A 17,657-nucleotide genomic window follows, 5' to 3' on the forward strand; every position below is an offset into this window, starting at 1 on the left:
TTCACTTCATTTATTGTTGAGAGAGAGAGAGAGAGAGAGAGAGAGAGAGAGAGAGAGAGAGAGAGAGAGAGAGAGACGACACACAAAAATGGAGAGTTTATTGGAAAGGGAGATTTTCTCTGAACCACTGAATCGTGAGATTACACTGAGTGGAGTGGGACACACACACACACACACACACACACTCTCTCCCTCACCATATCTAGACACCATACACATACATTATACACAGTACACATGCCTTCACATACACAAACACACAAAAACTCACACTACAGGGGATTACACGGAGGTTCACGGAGAGGGACACACATACACACACACGCACACGTCATTTTTTGTGATATTTATCTCTGAAGGGAGAACTGTGTGTGTGATTGGATGACTATTTATGGTTGTTAAATACTGCTGTAAAGATCTGTACTAATACTGTATAATGAAATAAAATCTTTAAAGAACTGAGATAAGATGGAAGCAATGATAGATAAGATGTGAAAAAAAGGAAAATACCTTCAGGAGGACTCTCGTTTTTAAGAAGAGAGAGATGTTTTGCCCCAGACTAATGGCTGCATTTTCTAAACTAGATTATTAGTACTGAGCTGAGAAGTAAAGGGAACATTAATAACTATTAACTGTAAATAATAAAAGGGTATGAACTTTAAACCTTTTATGTAACGTGCATGCAGGTGCAACATTTTACAAAATCATTTTGGTTCTTTCCACAAAGATCCTGTCATGTCTGAATGCCATAGCAAACATTTATGTAACATACACATATTTGTTAATAATAAAAAGTCATTACTTTAACAGCTAGATGAGGCCAGCAATGCTATGTGTTCTACATCTGAACATACTCAATCAAAATAGACTCCAGGCTCTATTGGCAATATTCAGAAATTTTACCTTTTAAATTACCTCATGAGCAAGCTCTACAGATTTACAATCTACTTATTGAAACATTCCAGTATCACTTCTTACCTATTTGAGAGTGAAAATATCCCCATAATTTATTTCCATTAATGCCGAAATTGTATGTAGTCTCAAATTAGGATTTTATGACATACTAAACTTTTTGTCATTTTGTTCCTATTTACTTATTTATTTCCATAGTTGTATCAAGCTAAATGTCAACTAGAAACCAGCTACAGTAGCTACAGTATATAGATATGTTTGGAATTCAATTCAAGAAATAAGCAATTTCCCGTTGCATGTGTGACTGTTCCATCTGTGTCCAAACTATAGTACCTAGATATTATCCACACAATATTTAAATCAGTCCACTCAACCACAACCCACAGTCCATAATACACCCTGATATTATTAAAATAATATTGGAAAGAAACATATAAAGTGGGAGACAGAGAGAATGAGAAAGTGAGGGCTACATTTTCTCCAGACTGTCTCTTGCTCTCTGGTATTTGAATCATATTTGAGTTATTACTGACAGAGTGATAGCATCAGTTTCACGTTATATTCAGAAGGGAAAGACATTTACATTGGGAAATCCAACTGAACTAGCAATACTTAAAAAAGCAACAAAAATGGGCCCATAATTAAGAAAAGTGACCACACAATCAACTTGAGAAAATACTGACTTGGTGATTGTATTATTAACAATACCACTATTATAAAATACTGGGCCAGGGTCTTCCATTGCCCAAACATTCAGTCACTTTTTGCTGCACTGAAACCATTGTGCAAAATACAAAAAAAGCAGATTTTTTGTTCATGCCTTTTTAAGCAACTGAAAGCAGCTACAGTTAGAAGCAGTTAGCAGTTAGCCTTACTTTAGCATCAAGTAAAGCTTTCTGTCCAACATAAAACTCTGTGAACCAGCGAGTCAAGGCAGAGCAGGCGGAGGACATCAGAGGGAAAACCAGGAAACATTTTCTCCATAAAATATGATCCAGTTTTACCAAAATCAATGGTGGTGTCTGACTTAGTGCCGTAAAGTGTTACGCCCTTCTCCTTGGAGATCGTACCCACTCACCAAAGTTACATAGTGCAAGAACAGGGAATGACAGAGGCACCATTCTCCCTAAGGTAAAATAGTTACATAATGTTGCATTAATTACTCAAATGTCACATGTGTGGTGGTATATTCAATGTATAATTTATACATTAAACTGTTCAGGTGTCACTTGACTAAAGGTGAGGGGGTGAAGTGTTTGGTTACACAAGAAGTACTGGGACTCCTGCAACAGGATGGCTACTAAATGCCATCAGATTAAGCTGAAGAGTAAAGATTTTAGTCTTTAAAATAACAGATAGTTATCCTCAGACTTAACTAGAATTCCTATACTGTACCTATTCAAATTAATTTCACTGTTTTACAAAAAGGTTGCCACAGAATGTTTGTTTTTGCAAAGACTGTATTTGGAGATGAAAATGCATCTAGTCATGTTGCAAACAACTATTTCCATAAAAGGTGCCTTCATTTGGTTTTTCAGAGCTGCATAGATCCATCCTCATTAGTTAGGATATTCCACAATCCTCTGCACCCACAGATGAAACAAGGAAGTCACTTTTTTGACGTACCAAAATAGCAGTCTCAGACAAAAGGCATTTGAAATCGATGTCAGCCAAAGTCAAAGAAGGGTGAGGGTGGAGCATTGTTTGAGTCAGCTTCATTAGAAGGTGAGAAAAAGAAAAGATAGTGTGACTAAGCAAGGAAAAAAAAGAAATTGACACTACACACATCCTGGACTCCTGGACACCTCATTTACAGTTTTGTCATGGTATGCAACATAACTTATGTGGTTTGAATTATGATTATGCCATTCTACCCACCCATATATACGCATATGCTGTATGTGCCTCACTTTGAGTCAACTACGACATGGTGAAATAAGACTGTGGCTGCGTTTCAGTATTGGTTCAACATGCCCTCGTTCACTTCCCCTCAGCACTTTCCCTTGGGGGAATCCCTGCCACCACCATAAGTGTCGTTCCATTTGTCTGAAAACGTGAAGTGAACTTGGTGAGATCGACCCTCAGAGGGCTGAGAGAACGAGTGAACGATGGTCACTCCAAGTGGCCTCCGTGTGACGTATGCTATGACGTCATACCAAGGGCTGAGGGGAAGTGAACGAGGGCATGTTGAAAAACTAATGAAACGTAGCCTGTGTCTAAAAGGGTGTACCTCACCAAAATGTATAATAAAAAACTGAGACCAAAACCTTCATGATTATTAGCCATTTAACACCATTTAAACTAATCAAAGTTCCTTGAGGTTAATCTACAAGGACCAACATGCATCACATTAATATTGTCATTGTGTGTAGTTAACGCTCAAGCCTGAGCAGACGGTGCTCCCCCTGGTGGATAAATCCAACACTGCAGAGACGAGGAGAGGAGTGAGCTTCCAGCACCCTGAGATCCTCGCTCATTCAGAGCTGGTCACCTCAACTCTCTCTGAACCCTACTATTGGAAACTGCCGGAGCAGTTCAGAGGCTCTATGGTAGGAAAGCTCACTGTTTTTATTTTTTTTTGTTTGTTGTTTTTTAATTATATACGTTTGTGACATGTCTTCCATTACACTTTAAGATGACTTGGCAATACAGTTTTTAATTGTTTTCTACAGCAATCTGTATTTCTCTGACCATCAAAGTTGTAATATAGACATCAATAGTTTAGCTCAAATCAAGAGGACTTTGTCAGAATGGCAAAAACTGTACAGTTGTCCTTAATGTCTTTAATCAATTATCTCTGTCCTTCTTCAGATCACAGCATATGGTGGGCAGTTGAAATATGCAGTGTACTACGAGGCCAGAGATGAAACTGGTCCTTCCTCCTATGAGCCTCAGGTCATTATTAAGGGCGGTCCTAACCGCAACATCCTGATGACACGCCACATACCGGGACTCCAGATTGGTCAGCTGACCCGCCACGAGATCGACATGACAGAGGTAGAGCAAGGATGGAAGTGGGAAATTGAAAAATAATGGAAGAAATATTTGAGTTATGAGTTTTAGAAACGACTTCTTCAATTAAATACCAACTAAAATAATAATAGACCTAAACCAAATATTGATTGTGCTTAGTTTTGGCAAGCTCTGTCAGTCAATACAAACTATATATATATATATATATATATATATATATATATATATATATATATTACATTGGTAATGGACTGCAGTGGTCAAATGTATTTGTCAGTGTGTTTACTGTGTGTGTGTGTGTGTGTGTGTGTGTGTGTGTGTGTACAGCATGAGTGGAAGTACGCAGATGGCAGGTCCATGACTCGAGAGGACTTCATGGATATTTTGTTCTATGTGGACTACATCCTAATTAAGGCATCACACGGCAACTTGATGAGACACAGCCGGTAAAAAACACAGACACACACACACACACACACACACACACACACAAGCAGTGGCATGCACCTCCACACAGTGTGGTCCACTATTAAATTGGAAATGTGATGGCTAAATAAAGGATAACCTGTGGGGAAAAACAGAACATTATAACCTGCTTCAAATCATCATTACAGATGTGTATGTCCTCTTTGACATGATGTAAGGCAAGTATCTTAGTTTTAGAATTTCCAAATGTCCCAACAAACCAGTGCTATTGAAAACTTAAAAGAAAACAGTTGTAATCATATTACACTATTGTATTGATGGATTTGATTGATTGGCTTCTCTCTCTTCCAGTATTTCAGAAATCAGTCTAACAGTGGCCGAGGATGGCAGACCAACCAAAGAGAGCGAGAAAGCACATCAGATAGAGAAGTGTGATTGTCCAATCGGATACTCTGGACTTTCCTGTGAGGTGGGCACTCAACTAAACACATGCATGCACAAACTTGTAGAACTTATACATGCAAAATGTGAACTTTTCCAAATGGTGTTCCTAAGAACTCTGATACAGGTGTTGCAGGAGTCAGCAGGTAGTTCCATAGCATTTTCAAGTAACTGTACTTCAAATTTCTCAAAATGATTTTTTTGAAGAACTTTCAGTACTGTACAGTACAGTAAAAATAATTGTAACCAAGATACTGAGCAGGATATTTTATATTTGAGAAAATCAGGGCTCTCTATTGGACAAGAAAGTAAAATAAATATCTTTGTCATGTCTGTACTGCAATTTGTTTTATTTGCATTGGCCAAAATATGTAGAAAAACCAAATACTTTGATAAGCTAAAATCATCTTTTCTTCATATGTTGGTAGAAACTAGGAGCCAAGAAATTTCACAATATATCCAGCGTTTGTCAGTGTAAAACTGCATCACTATGTTTCTGTAACTCACTTACAGTATTTGTAATAATTGTGGGATGAAATTACTTCAATGCAGAAGCAAAAAGCACACTACATAAAAAATTAAATACGTTAACACAAAAAAATAGAACAGAATAGTGAGAATATTACAAAAAAAACGAAAAGAAAAACCATTCACATTCAAGTTCAAAACGATCTAACATTACAAACATTAATTTCAGAGTGATCTCTCAGCGCTCAAAGGAATGAATGCTTTATGTCTGCTGACTTCAGAGTGTAAACATGGAGGTCACAGACTAGGCTTTCAATAATATCTCACAACTTTCCAATTTACATTTAGTTCAGAGTTTTAAGCCTCTGCGACGCCTTTCAGACTCATGCTTTTTTGTTGCTTTGCTTAGCTAGGATTAAGCCTCACTGAGCGTCTCCCACTCAGTTGTGATTTTGTTAAAGCAATTGACTTTCAGCTTGCGTCCAGCTCCTTCTCTTAAGCCACAGAAAGCATATAGCAGGGACTCAATCTTTAGTTTAATGAGGATTTTGTAGAGGTAGCTTATGATACACATGGGCAACAGTTCTGTGCAATTGCACTGGATGGCGGCGCCTGAGAGTCAGTTAGGTATTATTGTGTTAATCTCAAAGGAACACATGAGTTGTCAGTAAACTTTTAACTATATTTTTTAACCTCTGTTTCACTTTGTCGTTTGCTACTTGGCGTGCATAGGAGCAGACGTCTATATTGCGGGAAAAAGAATTGTAGCCGTGTACATAATTTAAAAGCTACAGATTTGAAGCCAAATAGCAAGCAGTAGCTAAACTTCAAATGTTCAGGTCGCACAGGTCTTGGCTGACAGATGGCCATTCTATGTGTAGCTGCCGTCGTTGTTATATTTAGTATTTTTAAACGGGCGTTTAGTGCTAGCAGAGGGAACAGATGGCTCTTTAAATGGACTCCATTAATTATTACTGAACAGGAGAGAGAGGGAGGGAGTTACCTTGCGTGTGTGTGTGTGTGTGTGTGTGTGTGTGTGTGTGTGTGTGCATGTCTGTGATCAAAAGTTACTAGGGAATAACTCTTAATTGTGTGTATGTGTGTGAAAGCGAGAGTGGTCAACAGTTGCCTTGAGAAATAACAATTAGGGATAATTATGTGGGTCCATGTGTATAGTGTGTTTGTGTGTGTGTGTGTGTGTGTGTGTGTGTGTGTGTGTGTGTGTGTGTGCTATCAAAACTAGATCTTCTATTTCTGTCTTTCAGCTGTAAAAAAAAATCTTTTAACAAATAAATCTCTACCCTCATTATCCCGCTCATTCTCTTTCTGTCTGGCTGGCTCTCTCTGTGTGCAGGAGTGTGCTGCAGGTTTCTACCGTCTTCGTGCCAGTTCCCTGGCATCTGCTCCAGCGTCAGGAGCGCCCACCGCTGCCGGCATGGGCAGTTGTGTTCAGTGCCAATGCAGTGGGCACTCTTCCACCTGTGACCCTGAGACATCCATATGCCAGGTGAGTGTGTGTGTGTGTGTGTGTGTGTGTGTGTGTGTTGTGTGTGTGTTCTCCCACTGGAGACCCTTACTGTATACAGCCATATGTTAGTTTCTGGAGAAGAGATAGAGGTGAGAAAAAGAACAAAGTGTGTGTATGCGGCTGTTAGGAGGAATGTCAGGTACTGTAATTAGCCCTGCGATAATTAACGACCCCAGGCTCATTCATATTTTGTGTAATTTCCTCTCCTCTGGATCTGATCCAAAGCTACATCCTTACTTTAAGAAAGAGGGGAGAAGATCATGTTATCAGAAGATCTACAATTAAAGCACATTAAGGCAAAGAAATCTGACCCTGACAGTTTAACACAAAATGTATTCAACAGGTAAGCACTGTCACTGAGCAGCACATTGCAGTTGTGACAATAATTTTCATGCAATTTATTTTCTAACTCTTGAGAAACAAACTCTTGTAGTAAAAACTTCAGTGCAAGGAAACACAACTTGGAAAAGAGAACCAGCTCCATGTTTGTTTTGATAGTGTGTGTGTGTTTTTAAGATATTCTGCCTGCATGTATTCCATAAATCTAGCTGGTGACTGGTGAGATACTGTAAATCTGAACATGCCAGTTGTTAGTGTTAGTCACTTCCAGCCTTTTCACAATCTGGTCAGTTGTGTCAGTTGATCTGTAAAAACCCTGGCAGACTTAAAGAATGTCACTGTTTTGCCATGATTGTACAGCCACAGAGAAAACTGTCAGGAAAATCCATCAACTGAGATAATTCCAGACAGTTTATGAGGACCCATTTAATTATGTGGCTTGATGTGGTAGAACACTACTGCACTGAATAATAGCATAGATATGTATAAGCACTTGTATAAGCACTTGTAAACAAACTGAAAGATACTGGCAACTGTTTTTCGAATGGAGCCTTTTGAGAAAAGTGATACCTTTTTTTGCACATAATGTTTAATAATTTTTTTGGAAGACTTGAAATATGGCAGGTAGTGCAAGTGGCTCACCTTCTTTCATATAATTGCAGCAGCTCAACAATTTGTCAAAAGCTTGCTCGGGGTGCTGGATTTGGTGTTTGGTCATGACAGAGTGCGACTCTGATTACTGACTGAGAAGCGTATAAACAGGAAAACTAAAAGGATCAGCAATTGTGTAAAATCCTCACTCAAGCTTAATTTCATTTGGACTGTAACCATCATGCAACTGTCACTAGCTTAATGGATCATTTATTCCAATAATAATTGAAAAAAGGGTTCAGTCATAAAAGAAAATGCCTAATGTAAACAGCTTGAATCTTATTCTTCAATGAATGTCATTCCCATTGAAGCTATGGATTTAAACCGTAATTCCTAAACTTGCATGCATGTACCATGAGATCATCTGTATGATAGACTCAAATTAGCACCAACGCAGTCGGTACGACAAATGTTGGCTGTAATCGGCCTTAAAGTCACCAATTGTGTCCCCACACCAGAAAATAGTTGTGCTCCAATACGGGTGCCACTCCCCTGTCCGCTTTCTAATTATTGTTATTGTTTTTCTCCTTTTCTGTTACCTCCTCTGTTTTTTATCCATTCTCATACCTGTATCTTCAACTTCATTATATAATTTCTCCTTCTGCTTCACCTCCTTCCAATGTCTTATTCTGCCCTATTCTCATCCTCAATTATGTATTTACTCATGCTTTGTCTCCTTTCATTAGCCTGCCATTTTCTCTGTCTTTTACTTTCAGTTCTCTCATTTTTCTTTGCCCCGGTCTTCCTCTACACCCTCCTCTCTTTCTTTCTCACCTCTCTAATTTCTCTAGTTTTGCCAATTTGTTTCTCTCCCTTTTTAGTTTTCCCCTTCCTCTTCTCTTGTGTTTGATTTCTGTCTCTTTCTGCCTCCCAGCCATTTTTCCCTCGCCCATTTCCATCTTGCTCTCCATAACGGCGTCATTAGCATTTTCTTACCGAGCAGGCTAAATTGAAAATGCTAAACGAGTTTGTTTCTGTGGTAATTAGTGGTAACGAGAAACACAGGAAGTTAATGGAAATGACTTGCTTCGTTAGAAGGCAACTTCCTGTTGCACTGATTGAAGTTCCCATTTTCAACAAACAAGGCAAACACATAAGACTGAACCCTGGGGATATGAAGAGGAGAGAGCTGCATGTTTGTGTACAGTATGTAATATATTTGTGTGAGTTTACTGTGTGTGTGTGTGTGTGTGTGTGTGTGTGTGTGTGTGTGTGTGTGTGTGTGTGTGTGTGTGTGTGTGTGTGTGTGTGTGTGTGTGTGTGTGTGTGTTTGTGTGTGTGTGTGTTTTGTGTATGGAAATGTACTGTATATTTATATAAACACACTGTATTTTGGCATAGCACCTGTCAGAATACAAATATGTATAGGTATTGTTATATTATTAGTTATATTTGATGGTTGTGTACCCTGTCGCCATCCTCATAACAACAGGTGAGTGAAATCCTAAAAAGTAAATGAGTATTTCAGATGGCCTGCTCTTGAGGAAGGAAGCTTATTAATGTGAGAAAAACATGTGAGATCTCACCTGTCAGCTAACAGCTAGCTGGCCGCTGCTGTGCATGTTCTCACAGCACGTCATCATGCAGGAGTGGAGGGACTGGACCCAAAAAACATTTATTACTGTGTGTGGACTCGGAAATAGTCCAGGCTAGGTGTGTGTGTGTGTGTGTGTGTGTGTGTGTGTGTGTGTGTGTGTGTGTGTGTGTGTGTGTGTGTGTGTGTGTGTGTGTGTGTGCGTGTGTGCCCTAAAATGACTCAGAAACTGTGTGGTGAAAAAGATGTGAGATGCTCAGCACTGCAGAAACCGCTGCGATCACATTGGGTACTTCCCAGTGACAGTCCGTATGTGTGAATCTGTATGCATTTGAACAAAGCGACTGCTAAATCAACTTTTCCTGGAAAATAAAAGTCAATAAAAATGTTCATCTATGTGTCTCGTGTCTATTCTAGAAAAACAAATCTAAGAAGATAGGCAGCTCCTTTCTGTCAACATGTTGTCAAACATCTCAGTAACCATCTCTGAGTTAACCGCCTTACTGCGAAGCACACCGGTGATCAAAAGTATTACTTTTTTCCAAAATTGTGAAGTAAACTGACAGTGGGTATGCCACTTTTTTTCTTTATACTTCATCTAGTCTTGTGTGTAAATCATCCAGCGGAGCCAGGATAATTATCTCATTCGCCAAAAAACATGCCTCCTCAATGCCAGTTTGTTGGTAATCAAGGAGGGGATGATGAGTGACCCCACCTGTCGTTTCAAACACTCATTGCCGACTTGTGACAAGTAGACACATACAAGGGATTGTAAACAGCTTAAAGCTTTAGTGCGTAACTTTTTGATATTAATGAACGTCCGTTACATTTAAGCCCTTGCCAAATGAGTTGCTACAAAGCTAATTGAGACTCGAAACTCGAGTGAAGATGATTACCTCTTCTGAAGAGTCCGTCATGTTTTTTTAATCCTCCGTGTCCTCCTTGGCTACTAGCAACTGCGTGGAGGAGGGGTCATCACTTAGAATTCCTCATGGGGGCAGCAGAAACTATGCACTATAGCTTTAAGTTATACTAATTTACTTTTTATGCTCAAACAAATCGTGTGTCTTTTTCACTGTGCCAGTGGCAATATTCAAATACAACATGCAGATAGAATTGTAGCTTAACTGCTGTTAATTTAATTTGAAAATGAGTTTGATTTTTAAAAGATAAAAAGCTTTCTGGATAAGTAGAACGTTTTTGTAATTGTGTTACAGCTGCCTACACCATGCTCACACAATCAAAGTCTGCTTTTTAAACCAACCACACAGACCAAGAAGTCCTGCTAACTGGAGGACGATGGGTTAGAGTCATGGTTGGGTTAGAGAATGAATGAAAACCGATGCAGTGTCTTCACAAATATAACATTCATTTCGTGTGTGTGTGTGTGTGTGTGTGTGTGTGTGTAGAACTGTCAAGACAACACAGAGGGTGATCGGTGTGAACGCTGCGCTCCGGGATTCTACGGTGTGGTCCGAGGTTTCCATGACGACTGCAAACCTTGCGCTTGTCCCCTCACCAACCCAGAGAACAAGTAAACTACCTGTTTATCCATATCTTTTTTCAGCAGAGGGTGTCTACAAATTGAAAGTATTGTGTATCAATCATGTATCATCTTGTCATGTTTGGATGCCATTCTCTAAAATACATTTATGTACATTTCTGTTATTTTCTCAACATTTTTGAACATGTAGACTGTAAAAGTATTAAGATATTTATGTATGTTCACTGAAAGTATTTTCAATCTGTCTGAGTCTAGTTTCAGTCCAACCTGTGTAACTGAGGGATTTGATGACTACCGATGTACTGCCTGTCCTGAGGGATATGAGGGCAAATACTGTGAGAGGTGAGAGACACGCATGCGCGCACACACACAAGCACACACACACACACACACACACACACACACACACACACACACACACACAGGTAATGTATCTTTCTCCTACACACAAGAAAGTGTGAGAGTTTTTGACAATGACAGTACAAGTACTACAAAGTGATGTATGCTACATGTAAACATTTCTGGTGTGTGTGTGTGTGTGTGTTTGTGTACATTGTAAAGTGTTGACGTGTGACGTGCTGGAAAAAATGTTTTTCTCACTTCCTGTTTGTGTACCTTTTTGCCGCGATCTTGATTTGTTTACAGTCTTCATTAAAAAGTCTTTGTGTTCAGACACACAACAATCACAACTCTTTCTTTCTTCCCATGATCCCCCTGTCCAGGTGTGCTACTGGTTACCATGGTAACCCACGGATGCCTGGCGGCCGCTGCGAGGAATGTAAGTGTTCCTTGTGGGGGGCGCTGCCTGGACCATGTGACCCTGTCACAGGCCAATGCCGTTGCAGGGTCGGGGCATCGGGAAAGTCATGTGACCAGTGCATGGACAGGCATGTGTGTGGACCAGCTGGGATCATCTGTAAGACTAACACTCAGCTTTATATTTAATCTATTGTTGGTGCTGCTTTTTCTTTCTTGTCTTTTCTTTTTTTGCTTTCTCTTCATTCAGGGTTGAAATCTCTGCTTTAGAGCTTAAATTAAAGTTATGAGACAAACAGCCAACGGGTGCAGGTTTTACAGGACATGTGTTCTGAATTATGCGATCGTGAATCTTAGTGCCAATAATTTATTGTAATAAAAATTTCAATGTCATTTGGAGCTAAATTAAACTTAATATGAGCATAATGGCAGGGCCAATTCGGTGCCATTAGCATGTCTACAGGTACGAGAATATAGAAGAAAAGGTTGTAAGACAGAGGCTGATTTGAAATTACTGCTGTCAGGTCAGAGAGGAAATTGCTTGCTCAGGTCTTTGTGTTCCGACACAAGGTGTGTGTTCATAAATTGGCAGTGCGAGTGCTGCAGTGCACCCCTCACACCAAACCGGTCGCCTCTACGTTCAGACTATAATCTCAAGTCCTTGTGGTTTACAGAGAGTGGAGCGATCAGACTACTGTTCACTTGTTGAAGAGTGATTGCACTATGTTTCATTCCTGCTCTGCCCTTTCTCCCATCCTATCAGATGTAAGCGAGCACTTTGGGAGTCTGCAATCTTGATCGAGGGAAATGCATAGCTCTCATATCTGTTGTATAACATCATTTGCATTGAGATGCAGCTACATTTCAATATGTGATATCATAATGGGTTGCATTATTGAGTGATGTCTACATCCACATGAGAGTTTATGTCAAAATTCTATTATTTATTTCAGGGTGAAGCATGGAGTATTATACTGATAGAGTATTATGACCTCAGGGAATAGCTAAATACATTGCTTAAAAACTGAAATTTTTTATTTGCACGATAAGATACAAAACCTAGCTTTAAATAAAAAAAAATGCATTACATTGAAAATCGTACAGAGGAGGTAACAGTTTCCATATACAACTTACAGGCAAAGTTTTGGTCAAAGAGTGTAAAACAGGCAAATATATTACAAATATATAAAAGTTAAAGAAAATATGGACAACACCGCAAAACAAGTTCACAGCTATAACTAAGAAAAAAAAGTAAGGGAATTTGTTTGGTAGGTTATTTCTCTGTGGTAACAATGCTTTTTGGCAATGAATCTTATACCGTTGGGAAGCCTGTTTAGTTCCCTTTCAAATGGTGCCCCATTTGTAAGGAACATGCATTTGTGGGATGAGCAGCAGCGCTGAGTATGTGGGTTGCGCCCATGAAAAATTTGAGAAATCTTCTCTCAAATTTCATCATTTCATGCAGATCATCTTGCCTGCCCGATTTGCAGATTGTATAGTCTCTACAAGTACTTGAAAAACAATCACGTGTTTATTAAGCTAGTATCTTGGATGGCTTGGATTTGCCACACAGCTTTTTACTCCCTCACACAATGTACTGTGGATTTACTGTACGTGTGTGTGTGTGTGTGTGTGTGTGTGTGTGTGTGTGTTTTGTATATGCACATGACTGCATGGATGCATTAGTGTGCTTGTGTGTCTGGTTTTGTCAGAGATTGATAGAATAAAAACTGTTTTTATTTTATTTAATTCATCTTTGATTTCCCTTGTCAGAAATTTTAATTTCTGCAATAAATCAGCCTAAGGCTTTAGAAGGGAAGAGAAATTCTCACACACACACACACACACACACACACACACACACACACAAAAAGAAAAATGTGTATGCACGCATCCAAGTGAATTCCCTGGTGTGTTTGTGCATTAGTTTGTATGTTTTTAGCCTGCAGTGTGTGCTCATAATAGGTGCTTTTGCCTGCCTGTGCTGAATTTCATGCATCGGCAGCCCTGTCTTTCTGATGCCAGAGTCACTTAAACACAAAAACACAAGCAGTCACTATGATCACACACTGATGTGTTTACAGACTCACAAATAAGGCATAGAAAAACACACTGAGTAGTAAAAATACATATAACAAACTTTCTTTCTTCTCCTCATTTTTCTTCTTCTTATTTCTCTCTGCCAAGTCAAACTACAGAAGTGTGTACACACACACACACACACACACACACACACACACACACACACACACACACACACACACACACTCATTACACTCTAGCTGTGTCTAAATGTGTGTTTTTATTTGTCTCTCTAGCCTGTGATGATGAGTGCTCGGGTCTGTTGATCAGTGATATGGACCGCCTGTATCGCATCATCACTGAAGTCACCCTGACCACACCCCTCCCACCACCTTATAGGGTGTTGTACCGCTTTGAGAACATGACAGAGGAACTCAAGGTAAAATTGCCTGGTTGAAAAGGATATTTTCAAATGATTTTTAACTTGTGTCTTAATTCTAACTGATGCAATTAAATTCAATTATCTGATGTCTTCAACAGACAATTTGATAAGCCCCACCCGATTTAGTTTATGTTGCTACATCTGTCATGTTTTCCACTTTAGCACAGCACATACAGTTTACAGTGATAACAGTACCATGTTAACCACTCCAAATTTTTACTAATTTTTGAAACAATGACTCGTTGATGTCAGGCATAAGAAGATAAGAAGACAAAAGCAGCTACTCATTTCTTGCCGGTAACCGGCAATTTTGCCGGCTAAAATGACAAGTAGCTGTCTGATTTTATCAGCTGGTTGAAAACACTGTCACTGGCTCACTTGTTAATGTTCCCAGCTGACTTAAAGGAGTATCTTATGAAAGGAGTCTTTAATGTAGAAGACAGAAACAGCATTATTCGTTTGCATATTGCAGTGTAGATCATTTCTTTCTAACATAACTCTTATTTTACTAATCTGTAATCTGTCATATTATCAAATAATTGCTGTTCGGGGGGAGGGGTTTGGCAAATCATCAGTTGTATGAAATGCTTTGGATGTACTCATGTCTTAGCAAACAATTAGGAAAACTTCCAAAGAATCAAACTTTCAAGTAGACATTTTAAAGTCAGATATGGAGAACATATCAAAGCCCGTATGTAATCAAAACAGAGTTATTGCAATACTCAGTAGTGCAATGAGATGGCACACTCTTCATTCAGCTCACTCAACCCGCACTACTCAGAGGAACATTGTCATTGCGGTCTCGTAGTGAGCTTGTTTTCAAATGTTTTCAAATGTTTTCAAAATGTTAGGAATTTTCTCCTCCTTCAATACAAATCACCATTTGGAGCTGTTGAGCATTTGCGTCGTCAACAACATGATGCACACACTGCTTTTGATTTGATTAACACGTACCGTGTTTTAAATGGATTCTGGTAAGTTATGAACTGTGGTTGCATTAGCATTCCATAACGTCATTCTCACAATTGAACTATGTTATTATCATGTTTACTGTGACATAATTCAAATATATTGACTTTTATTTGTTAGATATATTTTCTGTTTGATTATTTCTTTCTTCCGTCCTTCGCCTCCTGCCCTCCCTTGCTCATTCTCTTCTCTTTGGCTCTACAGCACAGGCAGTTCAAAAGCCTAGCCCGGGGCCAAAATGTGTCAGACATTTCTCTATGTAATTCCTTCATCTCTCTGTTTCTCTCCTGCAGCACATGCTGTCACCTCAGAGAGCTCCGGAGAGATTACTGCAACTGGCCGACTCCAACCTGGGATCACTGGTCGTTGAGATGGACCAACTACACAGCAGGGTACAAACACTTTTGTTTTTTCTTTTGGCTCGACTTAAGTCTCTGTCATTGTCTGTCTTCCTTTCTGTTTTTATCCGTCTTTTGCCCTCTTTCTCTGTCTGTCATGGATATGGAGCAAATAAAGACTGTGGCAGGGAGAGAGATCATAGAGAAGGGCCACACTAATGTACAAAGAACAGTGAAGACACAAATCTTCGACAACAAGCTGTGCATTGCAATAGAGACAACTAGTAGCAGTAGCTAGCTGCAGCACGTTGATCGGCATAAAAGCAGTACAGAAACCAATTCAACCACATGTTGATCAAGGGTCAGAACTGATATTAATAAATAATAAAAGTCTCTAAACTGGGTTTTGACACAGGGTTCCTCTTCAAGACAAAGGTTATGTTCACATTTACTTCTTTACACCACCAACTGCCAATCAGCAGAATAACATGAAACCCACGCCAGGATGTTAATTCCAACTGCCCTTTTTGCCCTCTTGTGTGTGCACTAAATAAACAACACAGGAACCCACTTGTTAGTAGTAGTGGTCTAGAATGCAGGGCCCTTATCGTGGCAGTTTATATCATACTTTAATTGGTGCATATTCCAAAACGAGTTTTCAATTAAATTAGCACATACAACATGTGAACCTTCCGGGGTCCTTGGATAGATATTAATAGAATAACAACCGCATTTGAAAGGATTTGGATCTAGATCAGGATTGGGATTGTAAATCCTGATCTGGTCATTCCTAGTATCGCTACTCTTATGATTTCAATTCAGTTTAGTTCAAACTACTTTATTCATCCGTTAGGGGAATTCAAATTTGCAGTCAACCAGTCACATAAAAAAACAGACAGACAAGAATAAACACCATCGCAATCATTCAGTCAATCAAAATGTCAGTAGCAGCAGGTCAGCAAATGGGAAACCCACCAGAAAGCCCACAGATATAAGAAACAGAGGCTCTTAAGGGTACCTTAGTTTCTGCGCCTGTGCCTGGTAGACCAATTAAGGAATCTGTGCTTGCTTGAAAAGTATTGTAAATAAGGAATTTGAATGTTCTTGCTTCAAAGAATTTTAACGTTTTTTACATCAAACATATTTACGCAAAAGCATTTCTATGTCTTTGCCCTCATACAGAATACAAGAATCTATATAAAAAACATTTCTTGAGTGGAGGGGGGCTACAAGTGCCAAGTGGAGAAAAATAACACTGTGTCATGCTGTCAAGCTACACCCTTTTAGGGACTGGAACCTTGACATTTGTTGACAGCTATGATGATCACCCACACCCCATCACACACACACATGCTCACTCACTCACTCACTCACACACACCAGCGAAAATTATATAGCATGGCCTTGTCAAATCACAACAATAATTACCTGCTCTTTCTTTCTTTCTTTCTTTCTTTCTTTCTTTCTTTCTGTATGTGTGTGTGTGAGACTTAGGATGTGTTTTCATGCCTATCAAGGATTCATCCATCTCTCGTTTTCCTGGTCCTCTGTGTCTGTGTGCGGGTTAATGTGTGTCTTTGTGTTTTCTTTTTATATCAATAATTCCTCCATCTCTGTGTGTATGTGGCGGCATGTGAGTCCACATGTAGACAGGAAAAATAGAGGATAAACAGACTGAACTGTACACTCATGCTATAATATTGATTAGGTGTGTGTACTGTATGTACGTCTTGCCATAATCCTCCGTCATTCTTTTACATCTACTGTAGGACCTCCGTCTTTTACCTTCCTTTGTTAGACAGAAGTCAATATGTTCAGTTATTCAACACTTGTTCATTATTATTTTATAATGTGTGTGTGTGTGTTTGTATAGGCCACTAAGGTGTCTGCTGACGGAGAGCAGGTTGAGGATGATGCTGACAGGATTCATAAACGAGCTGAGGACCTGGAGCAGTTCATCAGGGATACACTTCTGGGAGCTCAAGGTAGCCGAAACGAACACCACCTCTCTTCCAATTAACTGCCTCCATATCCTGCCAACTGGGATTTCTTGATGTATCTGTCTACTGTTTCACTAGTTTCATCTGTTATCAGAGTACATTACATTATATTACATTATATTAAATGCAAGGGATCCATTTGGAAAATTTAGATTATTACATTAAAAGAGAATGGATTGGTAAGAATATGAACAAACGGGAAAAATAAGTTAATGAACTGAATAATTATACGGGCAGAACATATTAAAAAGCAACAAATTAATAAAGATGTAGCATCTTCGAAAAGACTTACAAGTTGAATTTGATGTAAAAGAAATAATATGATTCGAAAAAAGAGACATTACTATTAAGACT

The 17,657-nt window shown here is 39.1% G+C and overlaps 1 protein-coding gene across 4 annotated transcripts in view; it reads left to right on the plus strand.

The window, feature by feature from the left end:
- The window catches only part of lama2 (laminin, alpha 2), a 192,402-nt gene that overhangs the window by 126,822 nt on the left and 47,923 nt on the right, over positions 1 to 17,657 (plus strand). For 3 of the 4 annotated variants that reach the window (XM_028604575.1, XM_028604576.1, XM_028604578.1), the window contains 11 exons: positions 3,285 to 3,461; positions 3,724 to 3,909; positions 4,213 to 4,331; positions 4,663 to 4,780; positions 6,575 to 6,727; positions 10,682 to 10,806; positions 11,032 to 11,118; positions 11,499 to 11,692; positions 13,851 to 13,993; positions 15,259 to 15,357; positions 17,177 to 17,288. In XM_028604575.1, coding sequence (XP_028460376.1) covers positions 3,285 to 3,461; positions 3,724 to 3,909; positions 4,213 to 4,331; positions 4,663 to 4,780; positions 6,575 to 6,727; positions 10,682 to 10,806; positions 11,032 to 11,118; positions 11,499 to 11,692; positions 13,851 to 13,993; positions 15,259 to 15,357; positions 17,177 to 17,288 — 1,513 coding nt within the window. The remainder of the gene's footprint in view (positions 1 to 3,284; positions 3,462 to 3,723; positions 3,910 to 4,212; positions 4,332 to 4,662; positions 4,781 to 6,574; positions 6,728 to 10,681; positions 10,807 to 11,031; positions 11,119 to 11,498; positions 11,693 to 13,850; positions 13,994 to 15,258; positions 15,358 to 17,176; positions 17,289 to 17,657) is intronic. The other variant, XM_028604577.1, reaches the window with a different exon arrangement.

Source organism: Perca flavescens, chromosome 18 (genome assembly GCF_004354835.1).
Source record: "Perca flavescens isolate YP-PL-M2 chromosome 18, PFLA_1.0, whole genome shotgun sequence".
Classification (NCBI taxonomy): Eukaryota; Metazoa; Chordata; class Actinopteri; order Perciformes; family Percidae; genus Perca; species Perca flavescens.